The sequence below is a fragment of the Carassius carassius genome, chromosome 31 (genome assembly GCF_963082965.1).
Source record: "Carassius carassius chromosome 31, fCarCar2.1, whole genome shotgun sequence".
NCBI classification, from domain to species: domain Eukaryota; kingdom Metazoa; phylum Chordata; class Actinopteri; order Cypriniformes; family Cyprinidae; genus Carassius; species Carassius carassius.
Genome location: NC_081785.1, coordinates 27,695,841 through 27,715,492, shown reverse-complemented (window position 1 = coordinate 27,715,492; position 19,652 = coordinate 27,695,841). Strand labels below are relative to the sequence as shown.

At 36.9% G+C, this 19,652-nt stretch overlaps 1 protein-coding gene across 2 annotated transcripts in view; it reads left to right on the top strand.

The window, feature by feature from the left end:
* The window catches only part of LOC132111829 (myelin transcription factor 1-like protein), a 146,569-nt gene that overhangs the window by 106,364 nt on the left and 20,553 nt on the right, over positions 1–19,652 (top strand). For both annotated transcript variants that reach the window (XM_059519449.1, XM_059519450.1), the window contains 2 exons: positions 11,724–11,858; positions 16,469–16,559. In XM_059519449.1, the coding sequence (XP_059375432.1) occupies positions 11,724–11,858; positions 16,469–16,559 (226 nt within the window). The remainder of the gene's footprint in view (positions 1–11,723; positions 11,859–16,468; positions 16,560–19,652) is intronic.

Here is a 19,652-nt window from a genome sequence, read left to right as displayed (position 1 = left end):
TTGTTTAAAACTCAAATCTGTGGTTTATTTATAAAGACAGCGCCTATTTAAAAATGTGTTTCGCCGATCTCAGAGACGGTGAACTCCACGCGATCAGCGGGAGCTCAGTGATCATCTGTCCGCCGAGAAGCAGCCTCTCCTCGGCTAGACCTTCTGATGTGTGCCGCTGGTCTGATGTCTCTTTAGTGGTTAAACATAAAATATAATTCATTTTGGGTAAATCTAACAGGTCATATTTGGTCTGTATTCAATTTATCTATATGTTAAAATGAAAATAAAAAAGGCAAATCTATATAATATTTAGTTTCGTTGTAATGGCTGTATATATACACATCCCTGAACTAAGTACATTTCTGCAGCTGTTATTATGCTTAAATGAAAACGAAAGGAGGCAGTGGTATTTGATATCCTATTTCGTTTTATTGTAAATATACAGAGAGGAAAATAGTAGCCATGGTCAGCTGACTGAAGTTATCAAGTATATGCTGCTGTTTGCAGATTTACTGGATTTGCGTCGTCACGGACATCACACTCCCGAGTCGAATGCACAAAGTCCGCACTACCGAGAATGCACGTCCAAAATCAGCGTACTTTGTATTGAGAAACGCGCGCAGACCTACGTCACCAGTCTATTTGCCTAATCTTCCCGGTACTTTACACTGCGGTGGAAACACAGAAAGCAACAGGTCTGGGGGGAAAAAAGTTCCTGGAAAAAAAGTTCCTGGTACAAATGTTCCGGGTAATTTCGGTGGAAACGTGGCATCTGATACTGAAGCCTGATTTGATCACATTCATGTAGCTGCATGAAACAATGGCGTTTCAATCCGCTGAAAGGGGTGGAGCTGACTGCTTTATTAGTCAGCTCTGATTGCCATTTTGTCAAAATTTTCTTATTTAATGATGAAGATTATCTCCTCGTTGACTCTGCAAGCAAGAAACTGAAGTGAAGGGAGGACATAAGCTCAGCCTTCTGCTCATCGCCATGAGAAGAAGCCACCGGCAGTGGAAGAAGCTCAACGCCTACCCCTGTGACCATCCAGCTTTTAAAAAGAGCATATTTTCTGAGCAAATTTCCACTGTTGCATTTTTGCAAATTTCACACCATGAGTGTGGCTCCCAGAGGTTCCCTGCACAATGTATAGGGGCATGGTGAGTGCATTGTCTGTCTGGGCAGCACCCAGCTGGGAGTGGCTTAATTGCTTAATGACTCTACGTCGTTGAAGGCTTCAGATGCAGAAGAGTGGGTGTGTTCTGGCGAAGACCCCGACACCCTTCCTCTGACACAAACAACACGGCCCAGCATGGACAGTGGGCTGACCCATGTTCTAACCAAGGCTGCGGAAGATCTCTGCCTGGCTTGGTCGGCTCTGGAACAGCCATTCATGGCCTCCTTGATGAGTGGCCCCTGAAAGAGTGTCATCAACAATCCTCCTGCCAGTGTCCTGCCCCATTCCTTCTGGCAGTTCACCAGAAACTCACCAGGACTCGATGTGCCCCCTACTCAGTGCATGTTAATCCCTCCAATTCTGCCACTCTCAAAATTGTTGACCGTGCTGAATAACAAGGTTACAGCTGCGCATTGCAACTGACTTGCGATCAGCAAGCCCATGGCCAACCTTTGGCTGAATCTAATCGAGATCAGGGATGCTGACAAGGTAGCCTTCCTAGACTTTTTCCTAGATCTTCCTAGATCTCCAAAAAGGACTGTTTGGCCCTACTGTGGAAGGGTTTGCCCATTGGTTTATACTGGCAAAGTCATCACAGGCAATGCTTCACTTCCTGACAAAGCACTCCAGTGTGTTACAAGTTGCTCAGTAGCATGCCAAACCGGTGCCAACTCAGCCCTAGCCTAAGTCTGAGCCTGGGCTTCAGCAATGCTCCAGGACAGTGAAATGTTACCCAATTCCTAGGCATCAAGTTCCTTGCTCCAGAGTGATGTTGGACCCTGACCCTCACCCTGCCTTCCTATTCCAAATACAGAGAGGAAGAGGAGAGGGTCAGTTCTTGCTGAGGCCAGAACTCCCTTGAAGAAGTCTTGCACCCACTCTCCATCCCTCCGCTCAACACTGAGCGATGGAAGCTCCAATCAAGTTGGGCTCATCCTCCCCATCCAGCAAATGCCCAGTCAAACTACCACTGTGATAGCAGACCCACATACTCAAAAGAGTAATTCTCCTCTCCTCATTACTATGAATGTCAGTTCCTTGCCCGATGTGGTGAACTGCCACTAGTCAAATTTGGACCAGTAAGGCTTCTTCAGCCGATACTTCCTTGTTCCCAACAGGGAGCCCAGGATAAATTGTAAACTCTCACTGAGAGCAGTTCATGTGCTTGGCAAACTGAACAAAAGGAAGCGTACATGATGTCCAGGAGTAATTTAGCTCCAGGAGAATGGAGATTACATCCCCAAATGGATCGAAAGATCTGGTCTGGTCTGGTCTTTGTGAGGGCAGACGTGGACCTCTTTTCCTCAGAAGACAACTTTCACTTCCCAATTTATTTTTCGGAACATCAAGATGACCTGGCCCATAATTGGCCCAGTGCTCACCTTTATGCCTTCCCTTTTTGCCCTGCATCCTCAGGTCATCAGATGGTTCGGGAAAGTCAGATGTTCAGTCCTGTTGCCCCCACTTTGGAGGAATCAGACATAGTTCTCCAAGTTGATTCTGTTGTTATCGGCAGCCCCCTGGCTGATACCATAGAGGAATGACCTCCTCTTGCAGGTGAGGGGCATGTTTTTGCACCTGCTGGCCAGAGCTGTGGAGACTTCATGTTTGGCCTCTTGAAAGGAGTCTTTGCAGCTCCCCGCGAGTGTAGCTGATACCATTTTGGAGGCTAGAGCTGCGTTTACAAGAAGTCTCTATGCCCTTATATGGGCTGTCTTTTCTGACTGGTGTGCAGCACAGAATGAGGACCTGTCCTCTTGTGACGTGTCTTACGTGCTAACTTTTATACTGGAGCTGTTGGCGCACCCCTTCCACTCTCAAAGTATAAGTTGCAGCTGTCACGGCGAATTATTCTTTCGTGGCTGGCCAGTCAATCAGCAGAAATGACCAGAGCATTAAGTTTCTGAGGGGAATTTAGAGATTGAATCTGCCTTACCCTCATACTGTGCTGACTAGGGACATATCTATAGTCCTTAGGGCCCTATGAGGCCCTCCTTTTGAGTCGCTGCAGTCAGCTGAATTGCAGCCCCTCTCACTTAAGACCACCCTCCTTCTGGCTTTAGCATTGGTCAAGCGAGTGAGTGATCTGCAAGCACTGTCGGTCAGTGCTTCATGTCTTGAGTTTGGGCCTAACCACTGTAATAATAATAATAATTCCTTACATTTATATAGCGCTTTTCTAGGCACTCAAAGCACTTTACATAGTCAGGGGGTAGAGTCGTCTTCAAGCCAAGACATGGCTAAATCCATTCAGAGAACAAGTGATCATCCTTCTAGCACTTCCCAGTTCAGAAGGAGAGCAGGTTCCTAATCCACTCTGCCTAGTTCCAGCTCTAAGAGTGTATGTTGTGTCCTCTGGCCCATTTCAGCACTCAGAGCAGCTCTTTGTATACTTCTGAGGCTGCTCTAAAGGGCTGCTGGTAATAAAACAGAGCCTAACTCACTGAATAGTGGATACTATAGCCCTGGCTTACTCCTCAGTGGGAGTGAGTGCCCACTCCACCAGTGGGATATCTTTCCTCTTGGGCTTGGTCCAGCAGAATTTGTATTGGTGATATCTTTGCGGCCGTCTACCTTCACCAGATATTATAACTTGGATGTACCTGCCCTGCAGGCATGGATTTTGTTTGCTTAATCTACCTGACCACCTTTTGTAAGTGGGGAAGGTCATGGTATGTGGTCCTCAGCCTAGCGGTTTGGCTTTCATTATTAGCTCATACATACAGGAGAGCCCTTAGTATGTCATGCTATGAGGAGTTTCCCCATAGGCTAATTAGCGCAACACTCATTCCCTTAGCAGTACATAAGTAACCAGTAGACTAAGACAAGGCGAAGACTTTGCATGTTTGAAACCAAAAGACAACACCAAGGCAGGTTGACCAAGACTAGAACAGCACTTCTCAAATTAACCCTTTCGAGTCGATTAACGCGGATACGCGTTTTGAGTCATTTTCTCCTGATAACCCCGAAAAGACCTTAAATTACACTTTCAGTTTTAATCGTACAGATAAGAGCAATACATCAATCGAATCTGTAAAGGGTCTACTTTTTTTTGGATACAGACATAATAACAACAAAACTTTGTGCACTTATAAAATAAAGATAACAAACAAGGTGTGCTGTCTGCAGCCTTTGTCTGCGCTTATCTTCATTTACAAACAAGTCATTAAAATGAACTGTAACTCCGTGAATACTCAACGAAAATACATGGGGGAGATATCTATAGAAAGCTTGACATGTCTATTTTTAAACTAAACAAGTGCCGCCGAAAACAGATATTCTGTGATAAAGTAATCCATATGAAAACAACGCGATGTCTGTTTTTCAAGTCTCCCTTCATTATATCTAATGTGACCACGCCCCCGCGCTGAACGCGCTATTCAGATTCAAACTGAAGCGCGCGGCTTGAATACGCCCATAACAGAAGAAAAAGCAGCGAGCCTGTTCTTCAAGTGTTTATTTTACTGTTTGCTTCGCGATGAGAGGAATAAGACATAATTCACCCCAAAAAGATGTCATGTGGTTGAGGATTTGAGAAATGGATTTCCTCAGAAAAAAAGAATGCAGCACTTTATTCAGCAGAGATCATAAACATGAGTAAGTCTCTTTTTATTGATTTATATACTTGTACTAGTTTATACATAACGTGTAAACATTTTACTAGTTAGACTTTTTCCAAATACTTTTTCCAAACTATAATTCCTGACTAAATGTATAGTAATCAAGTGAAACATTATGAAGTTTCAATAACAATATACAATACTATACCATTCAAAAGCTTGATGTAAATAATATAAATGTAACAAATAGATAACTGTCACAAATGTAAAAACATGCTTTTCGTTCAATTTATTCCCCCTAAAAACCCAGAAAAATATTCTCAGCTCTTTTCAACATTAATAATAATGATAATAATAATAACAATAAATGTTTTTTTTTTGTAGAAAATAAGATTGTTAAAAGGATTCTGAAGGATTGTGTGACTGGAGTAAGGATGCCAAACAATTTGTTTGAAAGTCAGCTTTGATTGTTTCTAATAAACTGTTTAACTGCACCCCCAAGTGGATATTAAATTATGTTGTGGGATAATTAAATATATTCTAAATAAACTACAAACATAAAATTATATAGATTTATTTTGTTCTCACATTCTCTCTTGTAACTCCTCACTCACAGTGGCACAGATGACTGAATGGCTCATTATGCAGCTCATTATGCAGGCCTTTGTCTTCTCAGGTGTAAATCACAATGATATTCATGGTAGTTGACGCCTACTCGCATATGACTTTTACCAACAAAAAGTGTCTTAGAAAAAGTAAACAAGATGATTTTCACATCATTTAGAAAGAAAAATTCTAGGCTACAAGCTCCAGTTCTCAAAAATCCCGGGAACCATTGTTCTTTATGTGTTTTTTTGCCTTATTCAAGTGTTTTAACATTTTTAGTTTTTCACTAACCATGCATAATATTTTTTTTCTCAAAAACACAATCATGTACATACATGCATTTCTTATATTATTATAGCCCAGTTTGTGCTGATTACAGTGAGATTAGACTTTACCCATTTAGATATTTATAAGAAACTGAAAAAAGCACAAATGTCAGGGCATGACAAAACTTCTCCAGGCCCCAAAAATACCCTTAGACTCCAGAGGGTTAAGCTGAAAGATCCATATTTACTGCCTGAGAAATGTCTTGATAAAAATAATAAAACATCATTGCAGAGGTAAATTTTATGTGTAGGAATTTTTCTTTGGTTTCTATAAGCAAACAAATAAAAACAATAGGAAGCTGAAATTAACTTTCTTAAAAAAAAACAGAAAAATACTTTCTTTTTTTTACCATATTTATTCAACAAAATATACAGTACAATTTTAAATAAAAATGACTGAAAAAAAGAAGATACATTTAGACTTGAAACTAAAGTAGGTGGTGGCATATCAGTAAATGATAATAATTTATTAAAGAGAATTGTTCAAAGCAGTTTTTGGTAATATATATGACATAATTCCCTGTTAAAGGTGCAGTATGTACAATTGAGAGCTAGCGTTTAAAATGGGTACTGCAGTCCAAATCAAAAATATCAGAGAGAGTTGTTTCTTCTAGAACTTTTACAATGGATTTCAGGGCATTTTATGTCAGGTAGAATCTGCAGTCTCTGACCCAGTTCAATTGCAGGCCTCCATGGCTGCAAAACACTATTTTCTTCACCAACTGGCATCCCCAGGTGTTGAAATACTATTGGGTAAAATGGCAGTGGGTGGAGTCACACAAACCACAACAAAAACAGACATTCCGACCCAGAACACAAATTTCAAAGTAGAATAACTTGCGGTGGCATTGATTCTCAGAGAAACAAGTATGTGATCTGAGATTGTTTCCTAAATATTTTAAAACATATTTTGGTGTCTCTATGCTTTAGTGCATAAAAAAATGATAACAATTACGTACAGCATCTTTAATTTCTGACCCAGTAAAACAGTAACAAATGAAATAAAGTACTTATTGCATATGAAGCAGGAAGTTTTCTAAAAAAATTATATATATATATATATATATATATATATATATATATATATATATATATATATATGTTCTGAGAAAGAGTACAAATGCTGTTGATACCAAGACCTTCAAAAAATGGTCACAAGACCAAGGATGTCAGAAGTGCCATTTTTGGGTGAACAAACCCTCAAAAAACCCATGAGAATTTTCATCCACTGTTCTCCAGATGAGGAAGGGCTGACAGCACGCATGAAAGGACATTTGGCCTGCATGCATGGCGGACATTATTTCTCTAATGACAGAATAATGAGGGATGCTCAGCCATTACACCATGATAACATCTTGCCGCGGCGGAGATAGCGGCAGACGCTGCCTAACCAGGGGGCATTATAATTTATGAAAAGTGTGAAGGCCTGACAGTTATGGAAGGAACTCTTCCTTAAAGAATGCACGAGGCGGAGATGGAAATTGAACAGTATCAGTATGACCGATAACAAACGACAGGACCACTGACTGCACATTAATTATCCACAGACGCTATGGTAATGGGGGCCATTTGCTATGCAAAGCATGGCTTGTCCGAAGCCACAATCAATAACCAGCACTTTCTAATATGTATTCTACTCATCTCGGCTGCGCTCTCTCTCTCACTCTTGCTTGTTTTCTCTCTTTTTGGAATGGCTGCAAAATAGAGGATTCAGGCCTTATTAGATGTTTAGAATCTTGAAGTGTACTACTTTTTGTGTACTTAAAATCTTAATGGTAAATATATATTTTTTAAATACTTCTAAACTGTTTTTTATATTATACAATATAAATGAAATAAAGTTATAAAATACTAGAAGAGACTATGTTTTTATTACACCTAATATAAAAAGTGCAATTTGTAATAATGTACTTAAAGGTACAACTTTTTTTGACATTTTACATAATTATGTGTTCACTTCAGTATTTTGCTGCATGGGGATTTTTGTATACAGTTTTATGAATTGTGTATTCATATATATTACTCTGTTAACATTCACCTACTCTATTGTAGACAATGCAAATTCTGATATGACCCGCACCATATAATTAAAACACTCTATGCACACCATTAAGATGACTCTTCCCAAAAACACAATTTATTTCTTAATGGGAAAACAGCACCAAACTACTGAATTCACCATTATAAAGATGATTGGAATTTGACCTGGACATTTCATGATATGTACCAAGATATATGTGTGTCTTTGTTACCATTTGCAAAACTTTAGGGGTTATTGTTTTAAGGAAGTCGGGAAGTTGTGGCCTAGTGGTTAGAGAGTTTGACTCCTAACCCTAAGGTTTGTGGGTTTGAGTCTAAGGCTGGCAATACCATGACTGAGGTGCCCTTGAGCAAGGCACTGAACCCCCAACTGTTCCCTGGGCGCCGCAGCATAAATGGTTGAGTCCGTGAGTGTGTGCACTTTGGATGGGTTAAATGCAGAGCACGAGTTCTTGTATGTCACTTTCATTCTATTTTCAATTTCACCAAAAATGAGCCCACATCTTTCATATGATCTCATGCTATTTCTGTCTGTTTTGAGCTCACTTTGAGAAAGGAGGAAACATGATGCCCGTTCCCAAGTTACTCCATCCTTAAAATTTTAATCAGGTGGTAACAGTAGCATACTCACTCACTCACTCACTCACTCACTCACTCACTGTCCTGTGCTCTCTCTGTTTGAAACATAGCCAATAGCTCTTGGTAGCTATTTGGAAGAGATGTGCTCTGCATTGAATATATAGATCAAGGTTCAGGACAGACACTGCTTGTACAAACTACACTTACTCTAACAAGGACAAAAGGTCAAAATTACACTACCATTCAACTTACAATTCATAATAACTGTTTCCTATTGTAATATATTTTAAAATGTAATTTATTTCTCTCGATAGTGTACAGTTATGGAGGCTATATCTTTAACACCAAGAATTTCTGCAGACTCTGTTGATATTCTTCTTGATTCCTTTAACTCAAAAGTTAAGAATGTTATTGATGATATTGCTCCAATAATAGTCAGTAAGAAAACAAACAGACAGAAATCAGTTTGGAGAAGATCAACAGCAGTTCAGACTATGAAAAGACAATGCAGAACAGAGGAACGGATGTAGCATCTTTAAAGACAGCCTTCATGCTTTTAATGTGAAACTAGCCACAGCTAGACAGAATTTCTTCTCAAACCTTATAAACAGTAACTTAAATAACACTCGTACTCTTTTTGCCACTGTTGAGAGACTGACAAACCCCCCAAGTCAGATTCCCAGTGAAATGCTCTCAGACAGCAAATGCAATGAGTTTGCATCCTTCTTTTCTGAGAAGATCATCAATATCAGGAAGGTGATTAGCACATCCTCAAGTAATGCAGAGGTCAGACAGATTAGGCCACAATATCAAAAAGATACTATGTCTACTTTTGAAGCAATTGATAGCAAAATTCTGGAAGACATAGTGCAACACCTAAAATAGTCAACCTGCTATCTTGACACACTTCCCACATTTTTTTTCAAAACTGTGCTTATCTGCTTAGAAGCAGATCTTTTAGAAATGGTGAACGCCTCACTTCTTTCTGGGACATTTCCAAACTCCTTAAAAACTGCAGTTGCCCCTCCTGAAAAAGAGCAATCTTGATAACACCATTTTGAGCAATTTTAGACCAATATCTAATCTTCCTTTTATAGGCAAAATTATAGAAAAGGTAGTTTTTAATCAGCTGAACAAATACTTAAACTCAAATGGATACCTGGACAATTTTCAATCTGGTTTTCGACCGCATCACAGCAAAGAGACAGCACTCATTAAGATAATAAATGATATTCGCTTAAATTGTGACTCTGGCAAAATATCGGTGCTCATATTGCTAGATCTCAGTGCTGCGTTTGACACTGTTGATCATAACATACTACTAGAGAGACTGGAAAACTGGGTCAGGCTTTCTGGGATGGTACTCAAATGGTTCAGGTCATACTTAGAAGGGAGAGGTTATTATGTGAGTCTAGGAGAGCATAAGTCTAAGTGGACGTCCATGACATGCGGAGTCCCACAAGGGTCAGTTCTTGCATCGCTCTTGATTAGCCTGTATATGCTCCCACTAAGTCAAATAATGAGAAAGAACCAAATTGCTTATACCAGCTATGCTGATGATACCCAGATTTACCTAGCCTTATCTCCAAATGACTACAGCCCCATTGACTCACTCTGCCAATGCATTGATGAAATTAAAAGCTGGATGTGCCAGAACCTTCTTCAGTTAAACAAGGAAAAAACTGAAGTCATTGCATTTGGAAACAAAGATGAAGTGTTCAAGGTGAATGCTTACCTTAACGCTAGGGGTCAAACAACTAAAAATCAAGTCAGGAATCTTGGTGTGATTCTGGAGACAGACTTTAGTTTCAGTAGTCATGTCAAAACAGTAACTAAATCAGCATACTATCATTTAAAAAAAATTGCAAGAATTAGATGTTTTGTTTACAGCCAAGACTTGGAGAAACTTGTTCATGCCTTCATCACCAGCAGGGTGGACTATTGTAATAGGCTCCATACCAGCCTTCCCAAAAAGACCATTAGACGGCTGCAGCTCATCCAGAACGCTGCTGCCAGGATTCTGACTAGAACCAGAAAATCTGAGCATATCACACCAGTCCTCAGGTCCTTACACTGGCTTCCAGTTACATTTAGGATTTATTTTAAAGTACTTTTACTCGTATATAAGTCACTAAATGACCTAGGACCGAAATATATTTCAGATATGCTCACTGAATATAAACCTAACAGACCACTCAGATCACTAGGATCGAGTCAGTTAGGAATACCAAGGGTTCACACAAAACAAGGGGAGTCCTCCTTTAGTTACTATGCCGCCCGCAGTTGGAATCAGCTTCCAGAAGAGATCAGATGTGCTAAAACACTGGTCACATTTAAATCTAGACTCAAAACTCATCTGTTTAGCTGTGCATTTATTGAATGAGTACTGTGCAATCTCCGAACTGATTGAACTATATTTTCACTGTTTTTTTTTGTTTTGTTTTTATGTAAAATCATTTTCTAACTGTTTTAAATTAATTTAAAATAAGTAATTTTTTTAATAATTTTAAAAGTTTTAAAATTGCTTGTTTGATTCTTGTTATTATTATTATTTTTTCATTATTATTTTACTTTCTTTTATGTAAAGCACTTTGAATTACCATTGTCTACGAAATGTGGAATATATAAATAAACTGCCTTGCCTTGATGCAAAGCTGAATCATTACTCGAGTATTCTCTGTTACGTGATCCTTCAGAAATCATTCTAATATGCCCATTAACATTCATTTGAACTGTACATTTATTTTAAAATTATGAATGTTTTGAATTACACTATGAATTATGATATTTTAAGTTTATTTATTTATTTATTTTTTAATAATACTGCCAAATTTTGGTAGTGTATATTCAAGTTTGTAACATATATATATATATATATATATATATATATATATATATATATATATATATATATATATATATATATATATATATATATTATAGTAAATTCTATATTAATAATCCATTCAATTTAGTAGACATTAAAGTTTGAACTTTATATCAAAGTTAAATATCAAATATCAGATATCGCAAATATCAAAGTTCTAAATGCCCTGGGAATACCAGGATCAAATAATTTCTAGGTTTATGGAATTAAATCTTGAGGCACATGGCATATCAAGGAAACAACTGAGTAAACAATCCTCAAATATATTCTGATCAAAAATTTTATGTGCTTAGTATTTTTGGAAGGTCGAAAATAAATACTTCATAAATACTCTATAGTCCATTTGCACTGATAAAAATATCAGTCTATCATTATCATATAAGTGATTTTAGGTTTATTAATCCTCAGCTTTGCTGCTTTGCCCGTCGGTCAGTGTTATTTTGTTCTTGGACAGAATAAGCTGCAATGAGGACCAAACTCTATCAGATCACTTGCATATTTATCTATAAACAAATTAATTAGCGATCAATTCTATTTGTGTGTTTGTTTGTGTGTTCAGATTCCTCACGGTCAGGGAAAAAAGAGAGTCGGTGTCCAACGCCTGGTTGTGACGGCACAGGTCATGTGACGGGTTTGTACCCACATCATCGCAGTCTGTCTGGATGCCCTCATAAAGACAGAGTCCCACCAGAAAGTAAGCACAAAAATTCTAAACCTAAGTGCCACATGTGCTTGCTTTCATTTTTTCAAGCTGGCATTTATGAAAAGAGTTCATAATCATTGGTTGACCGTGTGTCTGAATGTGTTTGTCTGTGTGACCCAGTCTTCAGTTCAATCTGCATGCCGTCCTCCTCAACACACACAAAATACACACACACACACACACAAACAGACGTTTACTTAGCTATCTTAATTGGGACATTCCATAGGTGTAATGGTTTTATAATGTACAAACTGTATATTATATCGCCCTACACCAACCTTACACCTAAACCTACCACTTACAGAAAACTTTCTGCATTTTGACAATTTAAAAAAACTTTGTTTACTTTATTTTTATACCAGTTTTACAAATGAGGAAAGATTTTTGGAGATTTTGTCAGGTTTAGCTCACTTCTGGGTAAGAATTTGTCCCCAAAATATGGTTAAGTAGGTACACACGCACACACACAAACATTTGCTCATTCCTATGCAATACCTTTTCAGCTCTATAAATTTACATGTTATGTACTTTAAGACAGTGTTGCTGAAAACAATTTTATTTATTTATGTATTTGTTTATTTATTGTATTTTAACCACATTCCATTGCCAGTGATATTCAAATACTGCTTACTTCCAAATTGAAAAAAAAAAAAACTTGGAGTGGGGAGACTGGAGATGGTTGTAACATTTTTGACATTTCTGTCTGCTTTAGTGTCCCCCGCAATATTTTGCATTAAATAAAATAAATAAATAAATACATGAATAAAAAAAAAAACAGGAATTATTTGCCAAGCATTTTTTACTGTAAAATGCGATGGACATGACTTAAAAAAATATATCAAATTGTACTGTTTTTTTGTTGAAAATTATTTCAAATTTAAAGAACATAGAGTATATTTTGGTGTCCCTGGAACATAATTTAGGTCAGAATGTGTTAAAATGATATATTATGTGAACATGAATGTGTACTGCATAGTGGAAATGACCCATCTACCCTTCAGCTTATGAGAAAACTTCCATCGCAATATCACAGACATGCATGAATGCGTTTATTGTTTCTGTTGATAATTACAACGCTATCTTAATGGAGGCCAGTTTATTTTGTTTTAGATGCTCAATTAAATCCAGTTGAATAAACTGTAATAATTATAATCTGATGAAAGAGTTACAGACAGGAAGAACGAATGAGATTTCCTCTCATTCACCTTGACCAAAGCTCTTTTATACGATTCATTAAAATGCATGCAAAAACTGTGTGTGTTTTATTCACAAATTAACCAGATGGCAGTCAAACTAACTGATGGCTTTGACTACAGGCTGGAATTAGTTAACAAAAAGATTTGCTTTTAAAGTGTCCAGATGGCAAGACAGTTTGTGAGCTGACACGGAAGTGGCATAGCAAGGACATTTTTAGATGGCCATCACTTTAGTGTGGACTGTGACATATGACACACATTTACTGAATGTTTGGTTCGTTATTTTGAGTCACTTAGTTGCTGGTTCTTTCTTTATAATCCTGTTAGCATCTTCAAGTTATATTAAATATTAAAAACCATGTTTTGTCTTATGTTCATGTCCTATCATTACTGTTGGGGTTTTGAACTATTTTTTCATTATTAATGGTAAAAAAAAGAAATTATTTGTGATATTATTTACAGCCATGTATATATATTTTTTCAGTAATATAATAATAATATACTGATCTACTGAAGTATTAAAAATATTTTTAACCTTAAATTGTACTGATAACCATGATCATGATACTGTAATACAGGTGGCACGTTAGGAAACCACATGGTGAATCAGAGTTCTTCTGGAATGGTCTGTGGATGCACAGGGTCATAAACACAAAGACAAAACATTATCAGGATAACACACGACACTACCATAATACAATAAACATCCACTTAAGAACACAATATAACATTAAACACTTTAATGTACATTACTGAAAATAAATATGGGAGATATAGAACAAAATCTTGAAACAACAGTAGCAGTGTTTACTTCACATATTAAGTGTCTTATAAAACTATATCCATATATAACGACTAAAAGGACAGATCAGTTTATTGTGTTACTAGCTGAATATTTGCTGAACAAGAAATCTTTAGTTGATTCAATTAATTTATTGGCTGAATGAGGCATTTTACATTTAGTAAACAAACCAATTCAAATGAATAAAAGAGATAATATAAAGAAATATAAATTATGTCATAATTTGATGATCTGACATGATTTTTCAAACCTGTATGAGTTTCTTTTTTTCTTTTGAGCACAGTTGATGGTAGCCATTGACTTCCATAGAATGGGGGGGGGGGGGGGGCATTTTAATAAATAATAATAATAACTATGGAAGTCATTTGCTACTGTCAAATGATTGGTTGCCAACAATCTTCAAAATATTTTATTTTGTGTTCAGCAGAAGAAACAAACCCGTATAGGTTTTGGAACAACATGATGACAGAATGTGCATTTTTTTGGGTGAACTGTCTTTGAAGTGTTACTTTTGACAATTTTAAGACAATAGTCAAGAGAATGACAAAATCTGAATGCATCAGGTCTTCAGTAAAACCACTCACCTTTATACAATTATAAATTATAGAAGTATAAATCTTAAATTAAATTGTAACTGCATTCAGACACACAAAGGCATGTGTCTCAGTCAGTGGAGGTATCGGTAATGAACATGTCAGAGTATGTTGAAGATGAGGGTGAAGGATTAAGGAGCTGATAATGATGAAGATGAGCACCGGAAGAGCGCTGGTCTGCTCACCCTGGCCCACGCTCTCTGTCCCCACTTCAGTGTCCTAATGAACAGTAATCTAATTGCTGTCGGCGGAGAGTTTAGTTGGTCATGGATAGAGGAGACAAAGGCATGTACAGATGAATTACAGTGTTTGGGATCAGAGAGAGGCAGTGTTTGGGCGGTTGATTTCATTGATTGTTAACGTGCGTCTACTGCAAATGAAAGAGAAATGCGGAGCTGAAACAATATAGAGTGGCAGCACCTCACTGCGGATGACTGGATGCATGAGCTAACGTTAGCTGAAAGCTTCAGCTAGTGATGAGAATGCAGTCAGGGTCTTTCTGCTCACTCACAATCCACCACACTGGCGTGTTAAACTAAGCATCAAAATTTACTTACAACATCTTCAAGCTAGCAGCAGGGAATCCAGTTAAATAGAATAGAATAGAATAGAATAGAATAGAATAGAATAGAATAGAATAGAGTAGTTCATGGTGTGTAAGCATTATAGAATGTTATAATGATCATTTATAAAGTAAATGAAAGAAATTATAAAGTGATATAATATATTTTTTTAATGAATTACATATATAAAGTGAAAAATTGCTTAAACAACTAACTACATTTAAGTATTTGTAAATATTGTGAGTTTCATATGCTTTCATTAGCAGTCAGTTTTAGAACCAGTTTTAGAAGAAAAGAAATACACTTCAAATTCATTTGAATAAGTCAATGTAAGTGCAGTTTAAGGATGTCATCCAGGTGTACTTTAAGTGTACTTAAATACTAGTAGTATACTTATAAGTGTACTATTTTAACACTTCTTGTGACTAAATTGGCCCACTCTTTAAGTTTATAAAAGTCTACTTTTAATTATACGTCAATGTAATGGTGGTAAACTTTGAGTACACAGGTACTGTAGTTAAATTTTACTTTTGTACTTCAATACTGTGAACTATACTACTAATGAATATATAGACGGTTTCAACGGCAACAACATAAACAAACATTACAGCACATGGGCGCTTTTTTGGCCCTAACTTAACTTCCGGTAGACTTCCAAATAGAATCAATAACATCAGCCAAGTCCCTCTAGAGTAGATATTTTTGATAACAAACAAAATATGTTTGCTGCGTAAATCAGGTGGACTTAATGAAAATGCAAATTAATTATTTGCGAGCAGGAGATGCATAAAGCGCGAGAAATAGAGGTTTCCCCAGTAACAGCTGTAAACAAAGCAGAGCTACGCTCACAAACGCTGTGTTATCAGGCATATACCATGCAAGTCTTCCTTCAGAAATAGTGATGTAAAACACCCATGCGCATGGGAATGTATGGGAAACACATCCCACATCACAACCACCTGAGCCCAACTTAAGTCTTACTCATCACCTTAACTTTAACTGCGTTTGTAGAAGGCACCGCAGCCAGACCGATGAACACAACACAGACCGGAAGTGCCTGATGAAACCGTCTATAAGCCTACTATTATTAGCTGTATAATTACTATCCCATTTGACTATAGAAGTACACTTAAGTACACTCTAAGTAAACTACTAATTAGTTTTTTTAATTACTAATAGTCAAAAGACATTTTTCCTTAAAAAAAATATATATAGAATAGAACATAATAGAATAGAATAGAATAGAATAGAATGTTATGACTCGCGCTGCATGGTGCATGTGCATGCCACTGTTCTTCCATTAGCAGTTCTTTGCATGCCGCTGTTTGATGTCTCTGGTTCTGAGCATGCTGGCGATAATGAACGAGTGTTTCACACTAATGCTGATGACTAACTGTGGGCCTCTAACTCCTAATCTTCCACCCTATTTCTCTCGCCTGCTGTCAAGTTCTTGCAATGTATGAAAATGTTCTTAAGTGCCCTACGCCTGGCTGCACGGGCCGGGGTCACGTCAACAGCAACAGGAACTCTCACAGGAGGTGAGTTCCTCTTTGTGTGGATGAGAGAACCTGTTCTGTGTACATTCTCAGCATTTTATTTAAAAAGTCAAAAATCACAGTGCTGCCTACTTAATTTTCTTCAGAAAATTTCTCAGTTGCATATTTGGTTTCTAATTTCTAATCTAATTGGACTATTTTTTTATAACTTTATATTACTTTTGACCTAAGTTGTTTATCACATTGATTTGTATAGGATTGTTTTGTATCACATTGATAAAATAATAAAAAAATACAAAGAGAAAGTAAATATATTCCATCCTTTGTCATCAACAACATGAAGTGCATTAAATGCCACATTACATTAAGCTTTCCCAATCTGGGCTTTATGAAAGAACTGCAGGTGATTCATGAGTTGATGATAAACTGATACTTAAATCATTAAAATTTAAAATTATTGTATATATATATTATATTATTAATTACTATCATTATTACTATTGTTAGGGATAATCTAAAAATGTATAATAATTTACTGTGTGACTAATATGTAATGTAATCAATAAAAAATTAACTGTGATCTGAGCATTTTAAAATGCAATATAATCTATTTAGAAGTAGTTAATTTTGGGAATATGTTTATGCAATCCAGATTACAGTAAATTTAGTCTAGTCACTTCATACACTTCATAAATCTTCATAACGATTGTTTTAAAGCAGCATTTACAGTGTTAAACAAGAAAGTAAAAGAGCCAGTGATGCAAACTTCAAAAGTTACGCAAATCCAAATTCTGCTATAAAGCTTCTATAGTAAGACAATAAGACTAATTGTTCAGCTCCAGTCAGTTCAGTTGGTTCAGTTTGGTTGAATAACTATGTAAATCTATTCTTTATGAAGCAAGTTTGAGCTCTACTAAAAACAGTCATATTGTCATTCAGCTCAGGTCAGTTCAGTGTTGATTCAGTATAATTAGTTGCATATGGGGAAGTCATGGCCTAGTGGCTAGAGAGTTTGACTCTTAACCCTAGGGTTGTGGGTTTGAATCTCAGGCCGGCAATACCATGACTGAGGTATCCTTGAGCAAGGCACTGAACTCCCAACTGCTCCCTGGGCACTGCAGCATAAATGGCTGCCCACTGCTCCGTGTGTTATGGGTTAAATGCAGAGCATTAATTCTGAGTATGGGTCACCATACTTGGCTGAATGTCACATCACTGTCATATCATCTATACCCAACACAGTGGGGGACTACTTATTTTTCTCCAAAAAATGCCAGACATGGATGTATGATTGGGGAGTGTTTGGGAAACAAGTTTGAAAATAAAAACATTATTTCTTGCAACTTTATTTGATGTTGCTAGTGATGGATTATTAATATTTTTGTTTTTTGTTTTCTAGTGATCAAGACTTAATTTTCTTGTGATCTCGACATAACGAAAGTTGTTTTCTCGTTATCTACTTCATTTTTTAATGATCTTGACATAACAAAAGTTGTTTTTTAGACAGTTTGATCTGCTGTTGCTATAGTAATGAATGCAACTTTGACATGCATCTGATCGATAGATAAACCATGCGCTCTTACTGCAGCCTGTGTTGTGGATATTTCAGCAAATATTGCTTCATTTAGTAATAACATCTACAATACATAAATAAAGACTAATCCGTCACTGTTGATATTTTTTTTCCAGAGAGAGTAGGCTATGCTAAATATTTTGTTTGTGTCATTAACATGATTTTAGGCATGATTTTAGATTTCTGAATTAAATTAGCCTATACACTTTACATATAAATCACTCTGTCAATACACATTTCATGATTAACAATAAAGATTAAAAATAAGGAAAAGATGCACATTACAAGAAAATATTAAATATAGAAATCATGAGAAAATTAAGTCATGATCATGAGAAAACAACTTTCATTATGTTGTTATCATGAGAAAATATTACGTCGTGATTACAGAAAACAACTTTCGTAATGTCGAGATCACTAGAAAACAAGAAAGAAACATCGATAATCCATGGCCTCAGACGTCAATGCAGGACTACATTCATTTACTGAATAGATTGACAGTGATGATAAATGTAGAGTACTACAAATGCACAATTACTCAGCTTTTAAAACACATTCTTCTGTGGAAGGTTTTACATGTAGCTCGTAGTGGGCTGATGAAATGGTTCATGCAGTTATTTGGAGAGAATGCTGCAGTAATGCTCTCAGCAGCTTCTGTAGGGAGCATCAGCCATTAGCACCTCACTGACACCTCACCAGGGGAGACAGCCTGCTCCAGACGGCAGCCAGAGTGCCCTGAACACACACACACACACACACACACACAAACACACACCCACACACACACAAACACACACACACACACACACACACCTCACTTGTACTTGCAAGAGTGAAATTACATTTCCTACGGCCCAATAGAAATCTGGCAGCTCGCTTCATGTCATGAACACACACACACACACACACACACACACACACACACACACACACACAGACACACACACACAGACACACACACACACTCATCTTCAGCTACTAAAGCCTTTCATATCTCTGTGTGCTGAGTTAGTAGCACTTACTAGAGGAGCCTTGTATTGCTCTCATGTTGCTTTTTTTTTTTTTGTAAACAGAGATCATACTTCGTATTTTGGGTTTGTTTGCCAGCACCTTCTGAGAAGGAAATTGACATTATATATATAATGTCATTATAAATATATATTTTTTATTATTATGCCATTTTTAGTGTGGATAATCTTTTAAACTTTAATGGAAAATTTCAAAATTAAATCTCTATCTTATAATAGCAAACATTGGTGTCTGGTTTTGTGTCAGAACCCAGGGCCGGTTGCATATAATGCTTAGTCTCACGTGTTAGTAATCAAATTGGTTAAGTCGGTTGCATAAAAACGTAGATTGGTCTATAATATGAATCTTGAAGACTGATTACCCCTTGGATAACTGCTAGTTGGTCAGATTTTTTTTTGTGTTTTTTTTTTGACACAGTCTTAACATAGAAGCAAAGCTAATGAAACTGGTCCAAGTTGATGTAGTCTTTTCATATTTTCTTGCATATATTTGCTGAAGTGCATTACTGAATCACAGGAGAATTTCAACCAAAA